This window comes from Verticillium alfalfae, genomic scaffold (genome assembly GCF_000150825.1).
Source record: "Verticillium alfalfae VaMs.102 supercont1.12 genomic scaffold, whole genome shotgun sequence".
Lineage (NCBI taxonomy): Eukaryota > Fungi > Ascomycota > Sordariomycetes > Glomerellales > Plectosphaerellaceae > Verticillium > Verticillium alfalfae.
The window spans coordinates 439,273-455,796 of record NW_003315027.1 but is presented as its reverse complement, the minus strand read 5'-3'; the positions used below and the strand labels follow the sequence as shown (position 1 = coordinate 455,796).

The 16,524-nt window shown below is 57.5% G+C and overlaps 7 protein-coding genes across 7 annotated transcripts; 3 read left to right on the top strand and 4 right to left on the bottom strand.

Annotated features, from left to right (window-relative positions):
• Positions 1–139: 139 nt before the first annotated feature.
• On the top strand, positions 140–1,848 carry VDBG_08373 (pantothenate synthetase; the record flags this gene model as incomplete). The annotated part of the gene is made up of 2 exons (XM_003001282.1): positions 140–319; positions 814–1,848. The coding sequence occupies 2 exons, from the start codon at positions 140–142 to the stop codon at positions 1,846–1,848; spliced, it is 1,215 nt and encodes a 404-aa protein (XP_003001328.1).
• A 264-nt stretch (positions 1,849–2,112) lies between these two features.
• On the bottom strand, positions 2,113–4,855 carry VDBG_08372 (glycerol-3-phosphate acyltransferase; the record flags this gene model as incomplete). Its single annotated transcript, XM_003001281.1, has 2 exons — positions 2,113–2,565; positions 2,621–4,855. 2 exons carry the CDS (start codon positions 4,640–4,642, stop codon positions 2,113–2,115), a joined length of 2,475 nt encoding a protein of 824 aa, XP_003001327.1.
• A 370-nt stretch (positions 4,856–5,225) lies between these two features.
• VDBG_08371 (ribonuclease P protein subunit p29) lies at positions 5,226–5,948 on the top strand (the record flags this gene model as incomplete). The annotated part of the gene is made up of 1 exon (XM_003001280.1): positions 5,226–5,948. The coding sequence occupies one exon, from the start codon at positions 5,226–5,228 to the stop codon at positions 5,946–5,948; it is 723 nt and encodes a 240-aa protein (XP_003001326.1).
• Positions 5,949–6,650: 702 nt separating this feature from the next.
• VDBG_08370 (conserved hypothetical protein) lies at positions 6,651–7,478 on the bottom strand (the record flags this gene model as incomplete). Its single annotated transcript, XM_003001279.1, has 1 exon — positions 6,651–7,478. The coding sequence occupies one exon, from the start codon at positions 7,476–7,478 to the stop codon at positions 6,651–6,653; it is 828 nt and encodes a 275-aa protein (XP_003001325.1).
• Positions 7,479–8,466: 988 nt separating this feature from the next.
• On the bottom strand, positions 8,467–9,759 carry VDBG_08369 (predicted protein; the record flags this gene model as incomplete). Its single annotated transcript, XM_003001278.1, has 1 exon — positions 8,467–9,759. One exon carries the CDS (start codon positions 9,757–9,759, stop codon positions 8,467–8,469), a length of 1,293 nt encoding a protein of 430 aa, XP_003001324.1.
• A 451-nt stretch (positions 9,760–10,210) lies between these two features.
• On the top strand, positions 10,211–11,077 carry VDBG_08368 (enoyl-CoA hydratase; the record flags this gene model as incomplete). Its single annotated transcript, XM_003001277.1, has 1 exon — positions 10,211–11,077. One exon carries the CDS (start codon positions 10,211–10,213, stop codon positions 11,075–11,077), a length of 867 nt encoding a protein of 288 aa, XP_003001323.1.
• Positions 11,078–12,051: 974 nt separating this feature from the next.
• On the bottom strand, positions 12,052–15,582 carry VDBG_08367 (class 2 chitin synthase; the record flags this gene model as incomplete). The annotated part of the gene is made up of 1 exon (XM_003001276.1): positions 12,052–15,582. The coding sequence occupies one exon, from the start codon at positions 15,580–15,582 to the stop codon at positions 12,052–12,054; it is 3,531 nt and encodes a 1,176-aa protein (XP_003001322.1).
• Positions 15,583–16,524: the final 942 nt, after the last annotated feature.

Sequence of the window (16,524 nt, the reverse complement as noted above, 5' to 3'; positions counted from 1 at the left end):
CCCACTCGCTCATCTGGGCTTGCCGCCAAGCTCGCACGAGGTGACACGGGTCTCACAACGATGCTGCCGCCACCCATTCCCCGGTTTGGCCCCGTTTCCCGGACGCTACCCGGAGCCCTGCGGCGTCGGCCGGTTTAACATGGTGGAAGTCCAAATGCAAGCAGCCGAAGGTGGGGAGCGAACCAGAGATCACTCGCCTTTAAGCAGGCACAGGGAGTGCAAGCTCTGCAGCGTCGGTGGGACAAGATTGGCTGCTGCGCTGGCAAAAAATGTCTTTTCGCATGCAATATCGGTCTGGACACCGGTAATCTCACATATCGTAAGTCTTAGTATACTTGACAAGGTAGAATAGCAAATCGGCTTGATCTTCGTGTTTCAACGGAAGCCGGCTGGGAACTGGATGAGTCATCTCACCGGACACCGAGAACACGATTCCTCACCGACCTACCGAAAACCTCGGCCAACTCAACTTCGCGTTTCGGTCTGGTCGTCCTCAAAACTCCGCGGCAGCTACCATCACAGCGTATCACGTATTAAAGATCAATTTCTCGCTTCGGTCCGCCAATTCCCTCATTGAATCTTACGAAATAACGGATCTCACGCCACGCACGGCAGACAAGATGTTGACTCGCGCGCTCCGGTCCGCGCCGCGGCGGCGTGCTGCCCTATACCTCTCATCTTCAACGACACCTTCAAGGTTACCCCTTTCACAGCCAATCCTCAAGCAGATGGCCTCATTATCAAGCACATCCGTCCGCTCAGCATGCAGTTCGAGCGCCAAATCAAGACCCTCGCGCTTCCCGGCGCCGGTAGCTCCTGAGAAAATCCCCAAACTCATCCATTCGCGTCCTTCGCACCGTCGCTGCTCTGCGCGCCCACACTGCGCCCCTGACCCGCGACCACCGCACCCTCTCCCTCGTGCCCACGATGGGCGCTCTACATGCCGGCCACCTGGCTCTCATTCGGGCCGCCGCTCTCGCGTCCCACAATGTCATCGTCTCCCTCTACGTCAACCCGGCCCAGTTCGGTCCCAAGGAGGACCTGGCTTCGTACCCGCGCACCTGGGACGCCGACGCCGCAGCCCTGGCCCGCCTCTCGCGCTCCCTCGCCGACGACCCAGATGTCCTCGGCAAGATCTCAGCCGTGTTCGCGCCCTCCACCGAGGAGCTCTACCCCGGCGGCTTCCCGGGCCAGGACGTCGACTCGCCGGGCTCCTTCGTCACCATCACACCCCTGGCCGCCCGCCTCGAGGGCAGCTCACGCCCGACCTTCTTCCGTGGCGTCGCCACCGTCTGCGCCAAGCTCTTCAACGCCGTCCAGCCCCAGCAGGTCTACTTTGGCCAGAAGGACGTCCAGCAGACCGTCGTCATCCGTCGCCTCGTCCGCGACTTTCTCTTCCCCACCGAGGTCGTCGTCGTGCCCACCGTCCGCGAGCCCGACGGCCTCGCCCTGAGCTCCCGCAACGTCTACCTCGGCGAGAGGCGGCGCGCCGCCGCGACGGTGCTGCACCGCGCCCTCCAGGCTGCCGAGGATGCGTACGGCGGCGGCGAGCTCGAGGCCGGGGCAGTCCTCGCTGCCGCCAGAACCGTCACGGACAAGGTGACTGCCGAGCAGGCTGCGTTGGCGGCGGAGGATCGAGTTCGCTTCGAGGTCGACTACATCTCGCTGACGGATCCGGATACGATGGAGGATATTGACGCTATTGACCCTGCGAGGGGGGCCATTCTATGCGGTGCCGTCAAGATGTTGCCGGTCGAGGCGCCCAGGGAGGGCGAGGATCTCGGTTTGAGTGGAGGTCCGGCCGTGAGGCTGATAGATAACATTATCCTGTCGCCAAAGGCGTCCTGAATGGCTGCCTTGCTGTTTTTGTACATATATCTGGGCTCAGGTCGTTTTAATAGAATGGAGGTGACACCACAGAATGGTGTTATTTGCAGCCATGCTGCCAGACTTGCCTAGGAAAAGAACGTCATTCCTTTTCACGTGAGACCAATCAACGCAGCGTAAAGCAAAGTACAGTTACATTGGGTATTGCCATGATAGTGCCTGTATAGGTGGGTGTACATTAACATCAACAAGCATCATTGAGAAAGGAAAGCTCGCTCTGCCCGCCTACAAATGCGCCCGCCCGTCAAAGCTCTTCCTCTTCTTCCTATCCTTCAAGCCCTTGATGAAGATCTTGGAATCCTCCTTGCTTAATCGACTCGCGCCCTCCTGTCCCCTGGCCGCCTCGAAAAGCTGGCCTCCCAAATGATCCGTCAGTCTCAGCACCCTCGTGCTGACCGTCGCGCCGTCACGCCTATTCTTTCCTTCACGTCGACTGCTGGCGATCTTCTCGGTAAACTCCCACAGCCGTCCGTCGGCAATAAGTTCACCCGTCGCAGGGTCGCGTGATGGCTTCCAGTCTGGGTTCAAGCGCAGGCGTGGTGGGACCTTGGGGTCCTTGGACTTGACTACTTGAAGAATTCCCTCTTCCTCGAAACGCTGGTAGGAGTTTTTGAGCGTTTCCTTGTTGACGGCTTCGAAGTAGCTCAAATCACCCTGGTGGTAGAGTGTTTTTCCGAGCTATGAGGAGTTAGTATAAAGCCGTGACAGTGAGCGTCAAGATGGTGCTACTTACCAGCTGGGCGCTGCTCTGCGCCTTGGCGACCTCAATCCAGATGTCCTCCTTCTCGTCCAGAGGCTGCGTCAGCCCCATGAGGGATACAGCCGCCAGCCAACTCGCCTCGATAAACGGCCAGATCAAAAAGCAGTAGAAATCGTAGTTCTCGCGGCCCGCTGCCCGCTCCTCGGCCGACAGACCAATCTTGACTGCCTTGCCTGCGTCATCTCTCTCGGCAGTGATAATGTTATCCCTCTCCAGCTCATGCAGGCTCTTTTCCAAGTTCGCTGCGAGGCCCTCGCTTGGGAAGATGAACTCTCCTCTGAACAGGGAAGAGAGGAACTGAATTTGAGCCAACAGTTCCTCGATAGGGATATCCTGCGTCGAGGGGCCGCCGCCCTGCTTGACCTTTGTGTACATGGCAGCACTGACCAGGGCCTCGGAGATGAACAAGTGGATGGTCATGTTGCGGTAGAACGACAGCTGGAAGCGGTCGACGGCAAAGTATGTCGGCTCTGGGAGGCCACCGACGACACCGACCAGATCTTTGCCAAGCACCTCCAGGCCTCGCTCGATGATCTCCGATAATGGTGCATTGCCAAAGTGAGCCACGCGGCCACCCTTTGCCCTGACGCGATCGGTGAGCCATTGCACACGCGTCTCGAGCTCCGTCTTACCAACGCCGCGGCCTCGTAGTGTCAACAGGATGGTGCCGATCAGGGCCGTCGGCATAACGACAGACACGTCATTGATGTCGGCGAGAACCTTGTATCCGAGGGTTCGGAGGAGCTTCAGCCGAATGCCGATATTCTCGGGGTTCTTTACATCCAAGCTCAATCCCTGAGGCACTTTGGCAATCTTTGTCAGCTGCTCGTCAATGAAGCCGCGAAGGCTCCACGGCTCGTGGAAACGCACGTCAACGCGGCCAAGCTTCAAGGACAGCACGGACGAGCCACCAGTTAGGAAGTCCGCTAGGTTCTCCTTCTTTTTGGGCACGCCGAGCAGTTCAGTGACGTAACTCTCGGTCTCAATGACCTTGTCGTACTGTGTGCTGACAGGGCAGATGATGGCATCCTTGGTTCGTCCAGAGAGGATACTGTCGAGGACAAAACTGAGAATACCATACTTTGGTGGCAGCAGTTTTCCTGTGCGTGAGCGGCCACCTTCGATGAAGCACTCGAAATTGAAGCCCTGCTGCAAGAGCGTATCGATGTAGGTCTGCACCAATGTTGTGTACAGTATATCGTCGCCAAACGAGCGCCGGATCCACATAGCGCCAGCATGCTGGAGGAAGCTACCGACGGCAGGGAAATTGAGGTTGTCGCCAGCCACAATCGTGGGCAGCGTCAGTCCCAAGCGATAGCAAATGAGCTGCAGCGAGACATAGTCGACATGCGACCGATGACACGGCAAGAATATGATGCTCTGCTTGTTCCGCTGGGCCTCCTCAGCGACCTTTCTCAAGCGCAGAACCTCTTCGCTCGACACGTGGATACCTTGATGGTACGCCCGAAGCGTCAGTTGGGTCGCGAAGTAGTATGCGCCGCGGATGAACGTCTTGCTCTCCATCTTGCAGATCATGTCGTCCGTCATCTTCTCTGCGACCTCTTGTATTCCCGACTCGATGACTGCCCGCCTCTGCGCCCGCTTCAGCGCATAGTCACGGTCATTTCTGCTCAAAAGGCCCTCCTTCTCCTCGACAGCAATGCGCTTGTCGGCGAGGTCGCGGATACGGTCCTGCAGGAGCGGCGCCGACAGCACACAGTCTTTCATTCTATCGCTGAAGCCATTGTAGAACACGGGTTGGCCGATAGGATTGTCGTAGGCCCGCCAGCCGGTGCCAGAGACGTAGAGGGAGACTTCGCGGAGGAATTGTAGAGGTTCAGAACGGAAGCGCGCCATGTGCTTCATGAGGGCCTCCTCCTTCTCATTGTCGCGGGTATTACTCGGCTTGAGATAGCCGCTGGGTTGGAGGGTGACATTGTCGCCGAGGATCTGGAGGTCGGGAGCAGAGGTGCTCGTGGGGTCGTCGTCTGCCATGATGGGCCGTGAGGGGACGGGGCCGGCTGGGAGTTGTGTTCAATGCGAGGTAGACAGGCCGTGCCGGTCGTGGTGGCTCAGACGTCGTCAATTCGCTGTGATAATGGTGTGAGCAAAGCCGCAGCCTGGAAACCCCGAGTTGTTAAAGGGACTGTCAGTCTCGCCACCATCATGGGGTGAGGAGGGCACGATGCAGGGGCCTCGACATTACAATGGCATGAGCGTTAAGAGGTAGCGGTTCGTCGTCAATGCCTGGCCCATGCTCGTGCCAACTTGCCCGCGCTGCCAGTGCCGAGGGCGGAAAGTGGACCGTCATCGAGCCGAAGGGGCAGGCACGGGCCACCCCCGACATGTGAAGCTGCGGGCAGGTGCGGGTCAGTAGTTCCTGCTGTGCCTGCAGTGCAGGCTCAGTAGCTCCTTCCCCACTGTCGTCAGTGCCAGCCAGGTCGATATTTTATTTTGGCCGAAAGACTCACTGCTAAGGAACCCAATACCAAGAACAGCATATCCCATTTGCCATCTGTCGACCAACCTGCACCATACCCGACGAACACCCGCACCATACACATTCCGAAACATCGTCATGCCTCCAGATACCTCTGCCGAGTTTACCCAATCGCTTCTCGCGCGCGCCCACTCCCCCGACACCGTCTCCCGCATCTACACGGAAAAGCTTCAGTATCGCAACCTCCATCTCCGCCCAACATCTCCGCCACCACCATCCAACGCGCGGAAAGCACGCCGTCTCGCCCGCGAAGAATACAAAGCGCGCTCGAAAAAGCGACCCGCCCCCCTCTCCTCACGTCAGCGCCGCGCCCTCGGTCTTCACACCATCCCGCGCCAGGGACAGAAGTACGCGACCTACGTGCCGCTGCACCGCCTCTGGCTCGGCTACGTCCGCGAGATCCTCGGCGGTGAGGTCTACGGTGGACCTGGTGCCGCTGCCAAACTGAGCGCTGCCGAGTTTCACGGGGCTGAGATCGAGGTTGTGCGTAGCAATTGCCCCAGCCGTGTTGGCATCAAGGGAATTGTCCTGAAGGACGCGAGGTTCACTTTCGAGGTCGTGACAGCGCAGAACAAGGTCAAGCTTGTTCCGAAAGAGGGGACCATGTTCCGGGTTGAGGTGCCTGTGGCGGACACGGAAGAAGCCACAGAAGCTGCTGGGACTGCGATAGATGCGCCACCCGCTGCCGCTGCCGTCTCGTCCAGTACGTTTGCCTTTGAGATCATGGGCGACCAGTTTCTTGTTCGCGGTGCCGATCGTGCGGGCAGGAAGTTCAAGTCCCATTTCTTGAAAGATGTGTGAACGGTTTCAAAGAAGAGTAAGGCTAAATCTTCACTTGACGACGACCGCCCCTGTCGCCATTTCCGCCTCGCTCGGCAAAGGTTCATCAGCACGGGAACAAATCGACTACTCAGGTCAGCGCGAATCTGAGGGCAGAGGTAGCGTGGGCGGTCATCCTGCCATAAGCCCGCGGTGTTTGTGTCCGTCGCGTTGTCTTCAGCACGCGTCTGTCGCGACGGCCCTCCTGCTCTCAAATATGGCTTTGACGCGCCAGCAAGTTATATCAAGGGTCATATCAGCCTCTGGTCGACCAACCAGATATTTTCTTGCGGCGATCGCAACTTAATGTGCGAATGGTTATAGGACGCTTCAGCTCTAGGTCCTCGCTATGTGGTGCCCGCTCAAGACCGAACGTTCGTCACCAGGAGAGATGATGTCCCATCAGCCGCGGGACTACTCAAGCAAGGCTTGCAAACTGCACTTCGATGGAGCCGAGAAGGACTAGCGACGACAGGATCACGTGTCAGTCCGTCCATTCGCACTCTAAATCAGGCATCAGACCACTGTCAGCCTGCTGAGGCAGCACAAGCGAGGCTTTCTTGAGATTGCTAACGCAGCGAAGGATATACCTGCTGAATTGCAGAGAATGGGTCGTGGGTATCATATCGGTGTGCTTTCAAGAGCACAATGTAGCAACGGCGTGCTGCTCTTCATAGCTTGCAGTCATGACATGAATGATGGAATAATGTCCCCCTTCGTGTCACCCTTTCCCTCCGCCGTCTTTCGGGCTACAGGTCTCCGCCGTCTGTCGCTTGTCTGCCGGCTCTTGAATCGCGTGAAAATGTCATCCTCCTCAGACTCGGACTCCCGCTGATCGTTGGTGTTCTCGACCATGTTTGGTGCCATGGTCACAACAGTCGCACTGTCGCCCTTCGCCGGCCTTTTTGCAGGAGCCGGCTTTGCGTGTCCAAGCGACAAGCTTGCCGCTTGAAAACCAGTCGCCTTCGATCTCGACGAAGTAGGCTCTGCCAATCGTTGCGGACTGAGCCTCGATCTCGCCGGCGCATCCAAATCATCTTCATCCTCATTCGCCGTGTCCTCCGGCCGCGACCTCTTCACAGCGCCCTCGCCCGCAAAGATCAGCCTACGCTGGACCCCTCCCTCTCTATCCCAGCTGGCGCCCGTCCTTCCAGCGCTGCTTTCTGCCCTCGCGAGTGCCGAGATCCTCACCTCCCTCTTCCGCGGACTGTCCATGAGCCCGCGAAGCGACGACCCCCGCCAGAGCGCAGCGTCCTCTCCCTCCGTCTCGCCGGCCTCGTCTCCGTCGCCGGCGCTGGACTGCCTGAGCGCCTGCTGCTGGTTCTTCTTCCTGAGAAGGTCCTCCTGGCGGCGCCTCGCCAGTTCGGTCAGCGAGCCGACGACGGGACGGGAGATGTCGGCAATGGCATCTGCGTTTTGAGAGCGTGCCTGCGTCTTGAGACGGTGGTACTCCGCCGCATGGAGGTGGGCGGTGAACTTGCCGGCGATGACGAGGAATTCGTCCTCGACCATGCGGTAGATGTCATCGTGATCGTAGCCGGGAATGAGGAAGCTGGCGCGGGGAGGGTTGAGTGCGGTGCTACGCTGATGAGCAGGAGGAGGCACTTACGTTTCGGGGATTGGCTGGGGCGGTGGTGATGTCGATGGAGTGCGGTCTAGTTGGCAGGCCGTCAGGAGAAGTAGACGGCGGATGGGGCTGGGGACTCATTACCCGGATGGCGAGACGCGCTTCTGGCGGACGCTGTCGGTTTCCTCTCCGAAGCGCGTGAGGTGAGAGCGTGAGAGAGCTGTGGTGTTTGGCGTGCCGGTGTCCTGGATGGTGCTGGTGACCTCGGGCTTTTCGATTCGCTCTTTCTTTCGCCTTTTGTTGGTTTGACAGAATCCCTCGCCCCATGGCAAAACGTCGCGTCATGTTCGGGGGGTGTTGGGTGGTGGGGGGTGAAATGTGAGGGGTGGATCGTGTGTTTTGGTGGGTGAGCGCGACCACCTCACGAGCTGTCCGGTCGTTACCACGAGGCCCCAGACCAATTTCTGTCGCAATGACTACGCTCTATCGACGCGGCTTGCTCAATTAGTAGAAAAAAGAGTGTCCAGTTCTGATGCAGCAGGATTTGGTCAAAACTTCAAGGCAGCAATCGACAGTGACGTGAAGAGCATCTCATACTTGTTTAGTCAGCAAAGTCGATTGCTGCCTGCCCGAATGTTGTAGCAACGAGGGCCCTTGCAATAAGGTGCTTTCATGAGCAAGAAAATCAGGACCTACCCAGATAAATTTCATGAGCACGAATGTCTACATAGAGATACCTTTTTCAACCTGAAGCATTGATGCTGCAGTGTTAGACAGATCGTGTCGTCATTACATACACGTCTAAGTTAAGGACGTATAATAAGGCTTCTAAAAGTGAATATATGATGTTTGAAATTCAACCAGCTACTGACTTTGAGCTAAACGAAGACGGGAAGCTACATGTACACATAGTAAGTGGCGGCAATCGTGGCATCACAAGTATCTATACATCCGGGTGAGCATAAGACCGCCAACAATCATCAGCAGCCCCGAAAACAGAACCGCCATGCTGAAGTCCCGACCATCAGAAACGATGGCATACACGGCACTCGGGCCCGCGAAGGCCCCCAGCCCCATGATGCTGTTCAGCAGTCCGACCTTGGAAGCCAGGTCCTCGGCCCCGAACAGGTCCGACATGACCACCGGAATGAGACTGACGAAGCCGGACCCGAGGAGGCCAACAAATATGACAAACAGCGTCATCAATGCGACGGGCTTCTCGTCCTCGTCCCCAACCATGACGGCCGGCAGCCAAAAGATGACATGGCCGACGCCGCAGAGGACAAAGCTCGTGATCAACGCCGTCAGCTTGCCGTACCTGTCGGCGAACGAGCCGACAGCCAGACGACCGATGATCGAGAGGCCGTTCATGAGGCCGAGCAGCCAGGCGGCGTACCCCTTGTCAATGCCCTGCGACACGGCCGAGGCCGGAATGATGAAATACCGAGGCAGGAACCCCGTCATGGCCACAGTGCCTGAGACGAGGATGACGAGGAAACGGGTGTCCCGCAGCAGGCGGAGGTCGATGAGCTTCCGGCTTCGGGGCCGCGGCCGCCTCCTGGCCTGCGTGAAAGCAATACAGGAGAAGGTCAAGACACCGGCTGACATGGCGGCCAGCGTGCGAAAGGTGACTGGTAGACCCAGCCGTTGGATCATGATGCGGACGGAGTACGGACCAATGCAGCCTCCGAGAGCGCCTCCCGAGAGCACTACCCCGTTCACAAGACCATGGCGTCGGAAGTACTGCCCGGAACTACTGACGGCAGGATAGTATACGAGAGCTGTGCCGAGACCGAATGCCAATCCTTGGGAGAGCACGAGCTGGTAGAACTGGGTCGAGAAGGACGCGGCAAAGAGACCGCCGACGATGAGAATAGACCCGGAAATCAGGACGACCTGGTATCCTACCACGTCGGCGAGCCGTCCGGTAAAGGCACCGAGGATCATGTAAAGGCTGGACGACAGCGAGCCAATGATGATGATCTCAGGCGATGGCTTGTTGGGGAACAGCGTCGATTCGTAGTATTCCTGGAAAACACCAAAGGAGTTGGGCATACCCACGGCGATGAAGGTAATGCCAAAGGCAGCTGAGAGAACCGCCCAGCGTGATGCCCCGAGCCGATCATGGGATTCTGACGACTGCGCTTGATCGGTTATGCTCTGTATCTCGCTGCCATCCCGCAGCTCATTGACCGACGTCAAAGTCTGTAGCTGAGTTGCCGACATTGTGATTGACAGTGTGTAGACATGCCGGAATGATGCTGGTTTCCAGAGCTTTCATTGCAGAGCACTTTCAGCATTGTGGCTCATGGTTTTGGGTAGACGTCAACCCCCGATCGATTACCGTCGGCTATTCCCGGCGCCTGCACACACGTACGGAGTGAGGACGCCAGTCATGTCCGGGTCCGATCAACGGACGGCCAGATGAACGCAACGCCGAGAACGTAACCGTCCCGTGACTGCTCTTACGTACGTCGTCCCTTTGGGGAAATAGACAATACCAATCAAATGGTATGTGGGAAAGCCAGGTTCCAATACCTCGGCATCCGCACCAGCGGATATTTTGTGGCATTCAGTACAGATAGAAGAAGAAGCTGGTGATCATGGACTCGCCATGGCGAGCATCAGCTCCCAGTGCATGCCATCCAGGTCGCCAATGAAAAATAAATTGATCAACATGTCCACTTCCTATGACAGTGAGCCCGACTCTGTGCTGATCAACAAGACCCCGGAGGGCATCACGACCATCACCATCAACCGCGAGGCACGGCGCAACGCCGTCGACGGCCCCACGGGCAAAAAGCTTACAGACGCCTTCCTCGCCTTCGAGGACGATCCCACGCAAAAGGTCGCCGTCTTCCACGGCGCCCACGGGACCTTCTGCGCCGGCTTCGACCTGCACGAGGTGGCCAAGTTCGGTCAGGGCGGGTCCGGCGGGTCCTACGGCGGCCCCCTCGTGTCCCCGGACCATCGCGTCGAGGGGCGCAACATCGGGCCCATCGGCCCCTCGCGGATGCAGATCAAGAAGCCCGTCATCAGCGCCGTGTCCGGCTACGCCGTCCGCCGGTGGCCTCGAGCTGTCGCTGCTTGGGCGAACCTGCGCGTCGCTCGAGGAAGACGCCGTCTTCGGCGTCTTCTGGCCGTCGGTGGGGCGTCATCGACGCGGACCGTGCGCTGCAAGCATTCATCGCCTCGGTCGCGCCTCGACATGATCCTCACGGGCCGGTCCCGTCGACGCCCGAAAGGCCCTGCAGATGGGTCTCGCGAACAGGGTCGTGCCCAAGGGCCAGGCGCTGGGAGGAGGCGACGCAGATTTGCGAGGCAGCTGCTGCTGTTCCCGCAGCTCTGCATGAACACGGACCGGGCGAGCTGCTACTACGCGGCCTACAATGCTAGTTCGTTTGAGGACGCCCTGAGCAGGGAGTTCGACGAGGGTATCAAGGTCGTTACGGCGGAGAGCGTGTCGGGCGCTGCCAAGTTCAGCAGTGGGGCTGGCAGGCATGGTGCTTTCGAGAGGCCCGAGGACGGGGCCAAACTTGCTTGATGTGAGGCTATGAATTGCGGCATCGCAGTTGATGTCAATTTTGAAAACTCACTGGTAGTTGTGGATCCTGATAGTTGTGGACTGTTTGGACTTCTGGGAATCTCATAAACTTATTGCCTCGATGCAGATTCCGCTTGAGATTTCAGCGACACCAAGTCGCATCGATTTTTACGAAGAAACTGCTCCTTACTTGAAACGCTTTCTTAGTATTTTTTCTCACGCTCCACTTTCGGTGCCCAAAAAGGATGTGGACTGGAAGGATCGTCGAGCCGTCTGCTCATGGAACCATTCCTTTGAGAACATGTCAGAGCAGTGGGATGAGCCGGGTGAACAGGTCATCCGCAATTAACTGTGACGCAGGTAGGGTGGTCAGAATACATCTGAATTTCAGCCCCCCACAGCTCTCCCATATGTGCTCTCGTGGTCATGGGCTTCTCCTGAGGTACCCTGCACTTTGGCTCCGGCGGTGCCTCTCTACTGCCTCCAAATCACAATTTGAATGAGATTATCGTTGCGAGTTTTTATGAAGACGTGCCTTGAGCAACTGAAGTGAACAACTGATGAAACACTGATAAACAAATAATGTATGGGATAATGAGACATTAGTCTGATTTTGGCAGCTGAACCCTCCGCAGGTGATACTCTATTGGAATTAAACTCTACGACTTCGAGTAACCTGGTGAATATCACATAAGCAACGAATGGCAGGCGCATGCTCAACTCCCTGTTACCTGATTTTCTCAAGAAGATGCTGTGGGAGAACATCAATCACGAACGGCACTGAGGCACCAGGGTATGAATTCTATTATCAGTCCAAACTCCATATCATCCCACAGTTCAATCAAAACATTCACATGAACAGTCCGAAACTTTCATACAAAATCCCAACAGGCATCAAACGTGATCCCGAATTCGTCCCAAATATTCAAACCCGAAACCCCGTGCAAAAATTCACTCATCACAGACAGTCGTCTCTACTTCCGCCCAATGCTGCTGCCGACACTGCTTCCAATGCTGCTCATCTTCTCGCTCACCACGCTGCCAACCTTCTCGCCCCATCCGCCCATCCACTTGGGCACCTTGAGGCTCATCTTCATGCGGCCCTCCACCATGATATTGATGACGTTAAGCACCGCAAAAGTCGTGCTGCCGAGCGCGCGGAACAACGCCAGCGCGGCGACGGACCACAGCAGGAAACGCAGGTAGTAGTTTTCACCAATGCCGGTGGCCGAATAGACTTCGCTAACGGCCATGGCGAGGATGGCGTTGGCAATCATCCAGCTCACGACCATGTATGTTCGCACACTGCGGTAGTAGTCTTCCTGCAGCTGAGACTCGCTGGGAGGGGGTGAGTGCACCTCGACACGGTCCCTGAGGTTCCTCAGGGCCTCGTCGTACCCCGAGTCAATGTCGAGCTGTTCGGAGGGAATGTCGAGCTCGACTGTCGTTCCGCCACGCTTGCCAATGGCTCCGCCGAGATCTGTCTTCATGACGTTGTCACCCTTTGTGCCCCAGGTGACATCGTGGGTGTTGCAAAAGGCATACACCTGGAGGGTGCAGATGCTGAAGGGCAGGAGGAGGTAGTACTGGACAAATGAGGTGATGAGGTGCCAGGGCTCGAGGTACATGAGGGACATGATGATGTAGAGACCAAGAGTAGACAGCACGGAGACGATAATGTTGGTGAAGACGTTGCTGCCAAGACTGATGTTGTCGTGGGAGAACTGGTAGACAACGATCCAAATGGTGGCAAAGGAGGTGTACATCATGATGATGACAAAGATGATCATGCTCGCCAGGTAGAGTCTGCTCGCGCCTTGGGGACGATTGCCCAGAGAGAGGATGAATTGCGTGGCGATAAGGAGGGCACAGGTGTACCGCAAGACGGTGAAGATCCAGAAGCCGGCATTGTTGCCAAAGGGGTCGACTTGTGGATCAGCGAGACCACCTGCGACGAAGTAAAAGGTGAGGTAGAAGTTGGCGAGCGAGAAGTAGGTAAAGAGGAGCTGCAGCAGCTGGTAGAACGACTCGATGTTGAGAAGAATCTTCCGGGCGAGAGTGTGGTCGGTCGTCCAGACCTGCTTGAAGTGCACGAGCGAGTAGACGGCGGCGAAGAAGGCACCGTTGAGCCAACGGCGGCGCTGCGAGATGAACTCGGGCACGCTGTCCGGCACGTCCGTCTCTCCGTGACAGCCCTTGACGTACTTGAGCACCCACCTCTCGTCCCTTTTGGCGACGAGCTCCCAGCAGAGGATACGATCCTCAGCAAGGTACATGTTGGCGGTGAAGACGTCGGCGTGCTGTCCATGCAGCGTCTCGCCCTTGAAGTACTGACTTAGTGGGCCATGGCCCGTCTCGTCGTTTTGCAGCGCGTGGTAACGGTATGCGCTGAGGGCACCGGGCAGCACAGTAATGTAGCCAAAGACGGACTCGAGTGGCTTGTCAAGAATATTGGACATTTTGTACTCAAAGTTTTGCGAGGCGACAAGCGGGTTGAGCAGGTTGCGTCCAAACTTGCCCTTCATGGCCTTGATCTCACCACAGGCGCCCGCCACGTTCGAGTCGTTGTCGAAAGCCTTCCACAAATGGTACAGCGAGTCGCCACCAGGGCGTGTGCCGACGTCGAGCAGAATGCACACGTTGGGGTTGAGTGATTTGCCGAAAGCGTTGAAGAACCATCTGTGTGAGTTGGGCTTGCGCTGGTTCTTCTCTTTCAGGCAGAAGATCATCTGGCATGGCACGATGCCCTTCTCGGCGCCCTTGAATTTCAGATCGGCGTCGAGAGACACCTGCGTCGTGTACTCGTACACATGGGCCTGGACGGCCTTCTGGTTGACAAAGTTCTTGGCGATACCGTCTTGGTACACACCCATGGCAGCCAGTGCATCGAGGGTCCTCGGGTGAATCTTTTCACGACCATCAGACACGATGCAGACGACAATCTTCTGCCATCCGAGCTCGCCCCACGTACGCGACTTCTTGCGGCTGCAGAAGTGTGATACGTTCTTCATGACGGCATGCATAGTCCGCGTAAAGTCAATTTCCGTCTCGTTGTACATGGTGATGCAGATGAATAGCTCTGTTTCACGAGCTGTCCGGCCAATGGTCTGTCGCAGCTTGTACCCGCGGTCGACAAAGTCATCCGGATCGCACGTCACAGCCGTGTAGCGCATGTGTGTAAACTCTACCTCGTCGCGTCGCGGCAGGAAGCTGTAGAGAATGGTAGGGATTTTGCATTCGAGGACAAGCTCGCCGTTGATGAGCTGGACTTCTTTCCTTGACATCTGGGGCGCGCGAACGCCGCGACGCTCCTGCTTGCCATCAGGCGCTGGGCCATAGTGCCCCTGTTGGTCGGTCTCTTCGTCGTCATCGTGCACGTAGTCGTCTTCTGGATCGTCGTGCAGAGTGTCCTGAGATACATAAGAGTTCTTGCGGTAACGGCTGTCGCTGATATCCGTCTCGGGACCAAACACATCATCTGGATCGTGGTCAAGGGGGATGGACACGGTGACGTCGTCCGCAAAGGAGGCTTGCGAGTCGCGCGCCGAGTTGGAGAACAGCGGCGCAGGAGGCAGAGGCCTCCTCGGGCTGCCGCCGTATCTTGACGAGGGTGTTCCAGGACGCGGGCTGCCATTGAGGTCGGATGGTTCGTACATGGTGGAGGGGGGCGGGCGAGTGTAGTCGTTGGACATTCTGCTCCAGGGTCTTGTTGGCGAGGATCTCGTTGGCGATGGTGTCCTCCTCTCACGGCCCTGGAAGGGAACGTATGTGGAATCCGGGGGTGGCATGGCCGGCGGATCGAGAATGGTGTCGTGCCTCGAGTAGTCCGACATGATGGAAGGCTGGTACGAGCGTCGCTGGGATGGTTGGGCACTAGAAAGATCAGATTGTGAGCCAGAGTTCTCTATGTTTGGGCATGTCTGTGGTGCAGGAAGGCAGCTGGTCGAGGGTTTCTGGAGGGCACTTTTCCTCGCAGAAGGACCCTCAGGGATAATGGGCAGGCTGGCCCGGACACCTACGCAACCCAGCAAGTTGGGTTGGGAGTGTGATTTCTTCTGCAACTTGACAGTCGAAGCACGCGCGGGTTTGGGCTTGGGCTTAGGGAGTTCTTGGTGGCTGCGACGCGTGGAAGGAGCAGCCTGCGCATCAACGGATTTGGGGCTGGAGGGTACATGGCCAGCTTCCTGTCGCTTCAGGGCATCGAGGTGCTCTGGCGTTGTCCAAGTTGAGCTGGCGTCTTTCTTGAGCGACAGAGGCTCGGGGTAGAGGTTGGCATCTGATGGAGTGCTGTGCTTGACTGTGTGCTCGGGGGAGGAGGGCTTGTCAGGAGACCTGGGAACATACGGGCGAGCGTCGTAGGGATCACCTTCCACCGACGTCAACAGTCGGATGGCGGCAGGATTGATGTTCTGGTGATGACCAGGCGGCGGCGAATCGTCGTGATCGTCGTAGGAGGGTAGGCTGTAGTCGGGAGGACGCGAGCCTGGGGTGCTGGGACCATCCATGGCGGGCGACTGTTTTGTAGGATCGTGGGACGAGATGGTTTGGCAAGGAATGTTGATGGCAGAATTGGTGTCTCAAAAAAAGGGTCGAAGGGAGTGCTTGCCACTTCAGGTCGCCTTGCGCTGGAGAGGAAGACAATGTCAATAGCGAGCCGGCTGGAGGAGTGATGAGCGGACGAGGAATGTTGGTCCCGGTTGGCTTATGACGGGGGGCCAGAGTAACAGGAAGAGGGCGTGTCGATTTAAGAGGAGGCCTAACACGGCCAGCAAGGAAGGAGCTGCTGGCACGACTACCAGACAATTGCTGTCAGCCTTCGCGGTGACGGTGCAGGGCAGGCGCATACATGCACAGGGCGAGGGGCAGGCACCAGGGCACCAGGGCGTTTGTGATGTTACCCGTCGCCCCGGCAACCGGGCTCCATGGGAAGGCGCTTCGTGGGGCCGGCCGCTGCACAGGTAGGTGGGTCGCCCCTAGCCTCGCGCCCTTCTTCCTCCGTCGTTGCTGTGTCCCCTCACTTGGGTGACCTCTGAAGCCTGAACTGGGCAAAGGCCAATCGACCAGCGCTGTTCGGCTCGATTGGCGACCGTTAGACGCAAACTTTGCCCATCTCGACGTGAGTTGCGGTACGACAACAGGCGGGAAACAGCCAGCAACAAGCACAACAGAGTTATCGATCTCGATCCAGACTGCATGTTACACCACGTACACACCAAGTGGAAGCGCTGTAACAATCATGACGGCACATTCCCTTTTTCTTGCCGCATCGGAGCGTGAGGACTTTTTCGCGTCGTAGTGGAACTACAGTTTGATTTTGAACGGAGAGGTGCTGAAGTCTCGTGGACGAACCTATCTAAAGGTACCTAAAGTAGGTACTCGATGTCTGATGAGCCTGCTGGTTAGGCCTTGAGCACCTCTTAGCAGACAGGCATCTCAGCTCTAACCCC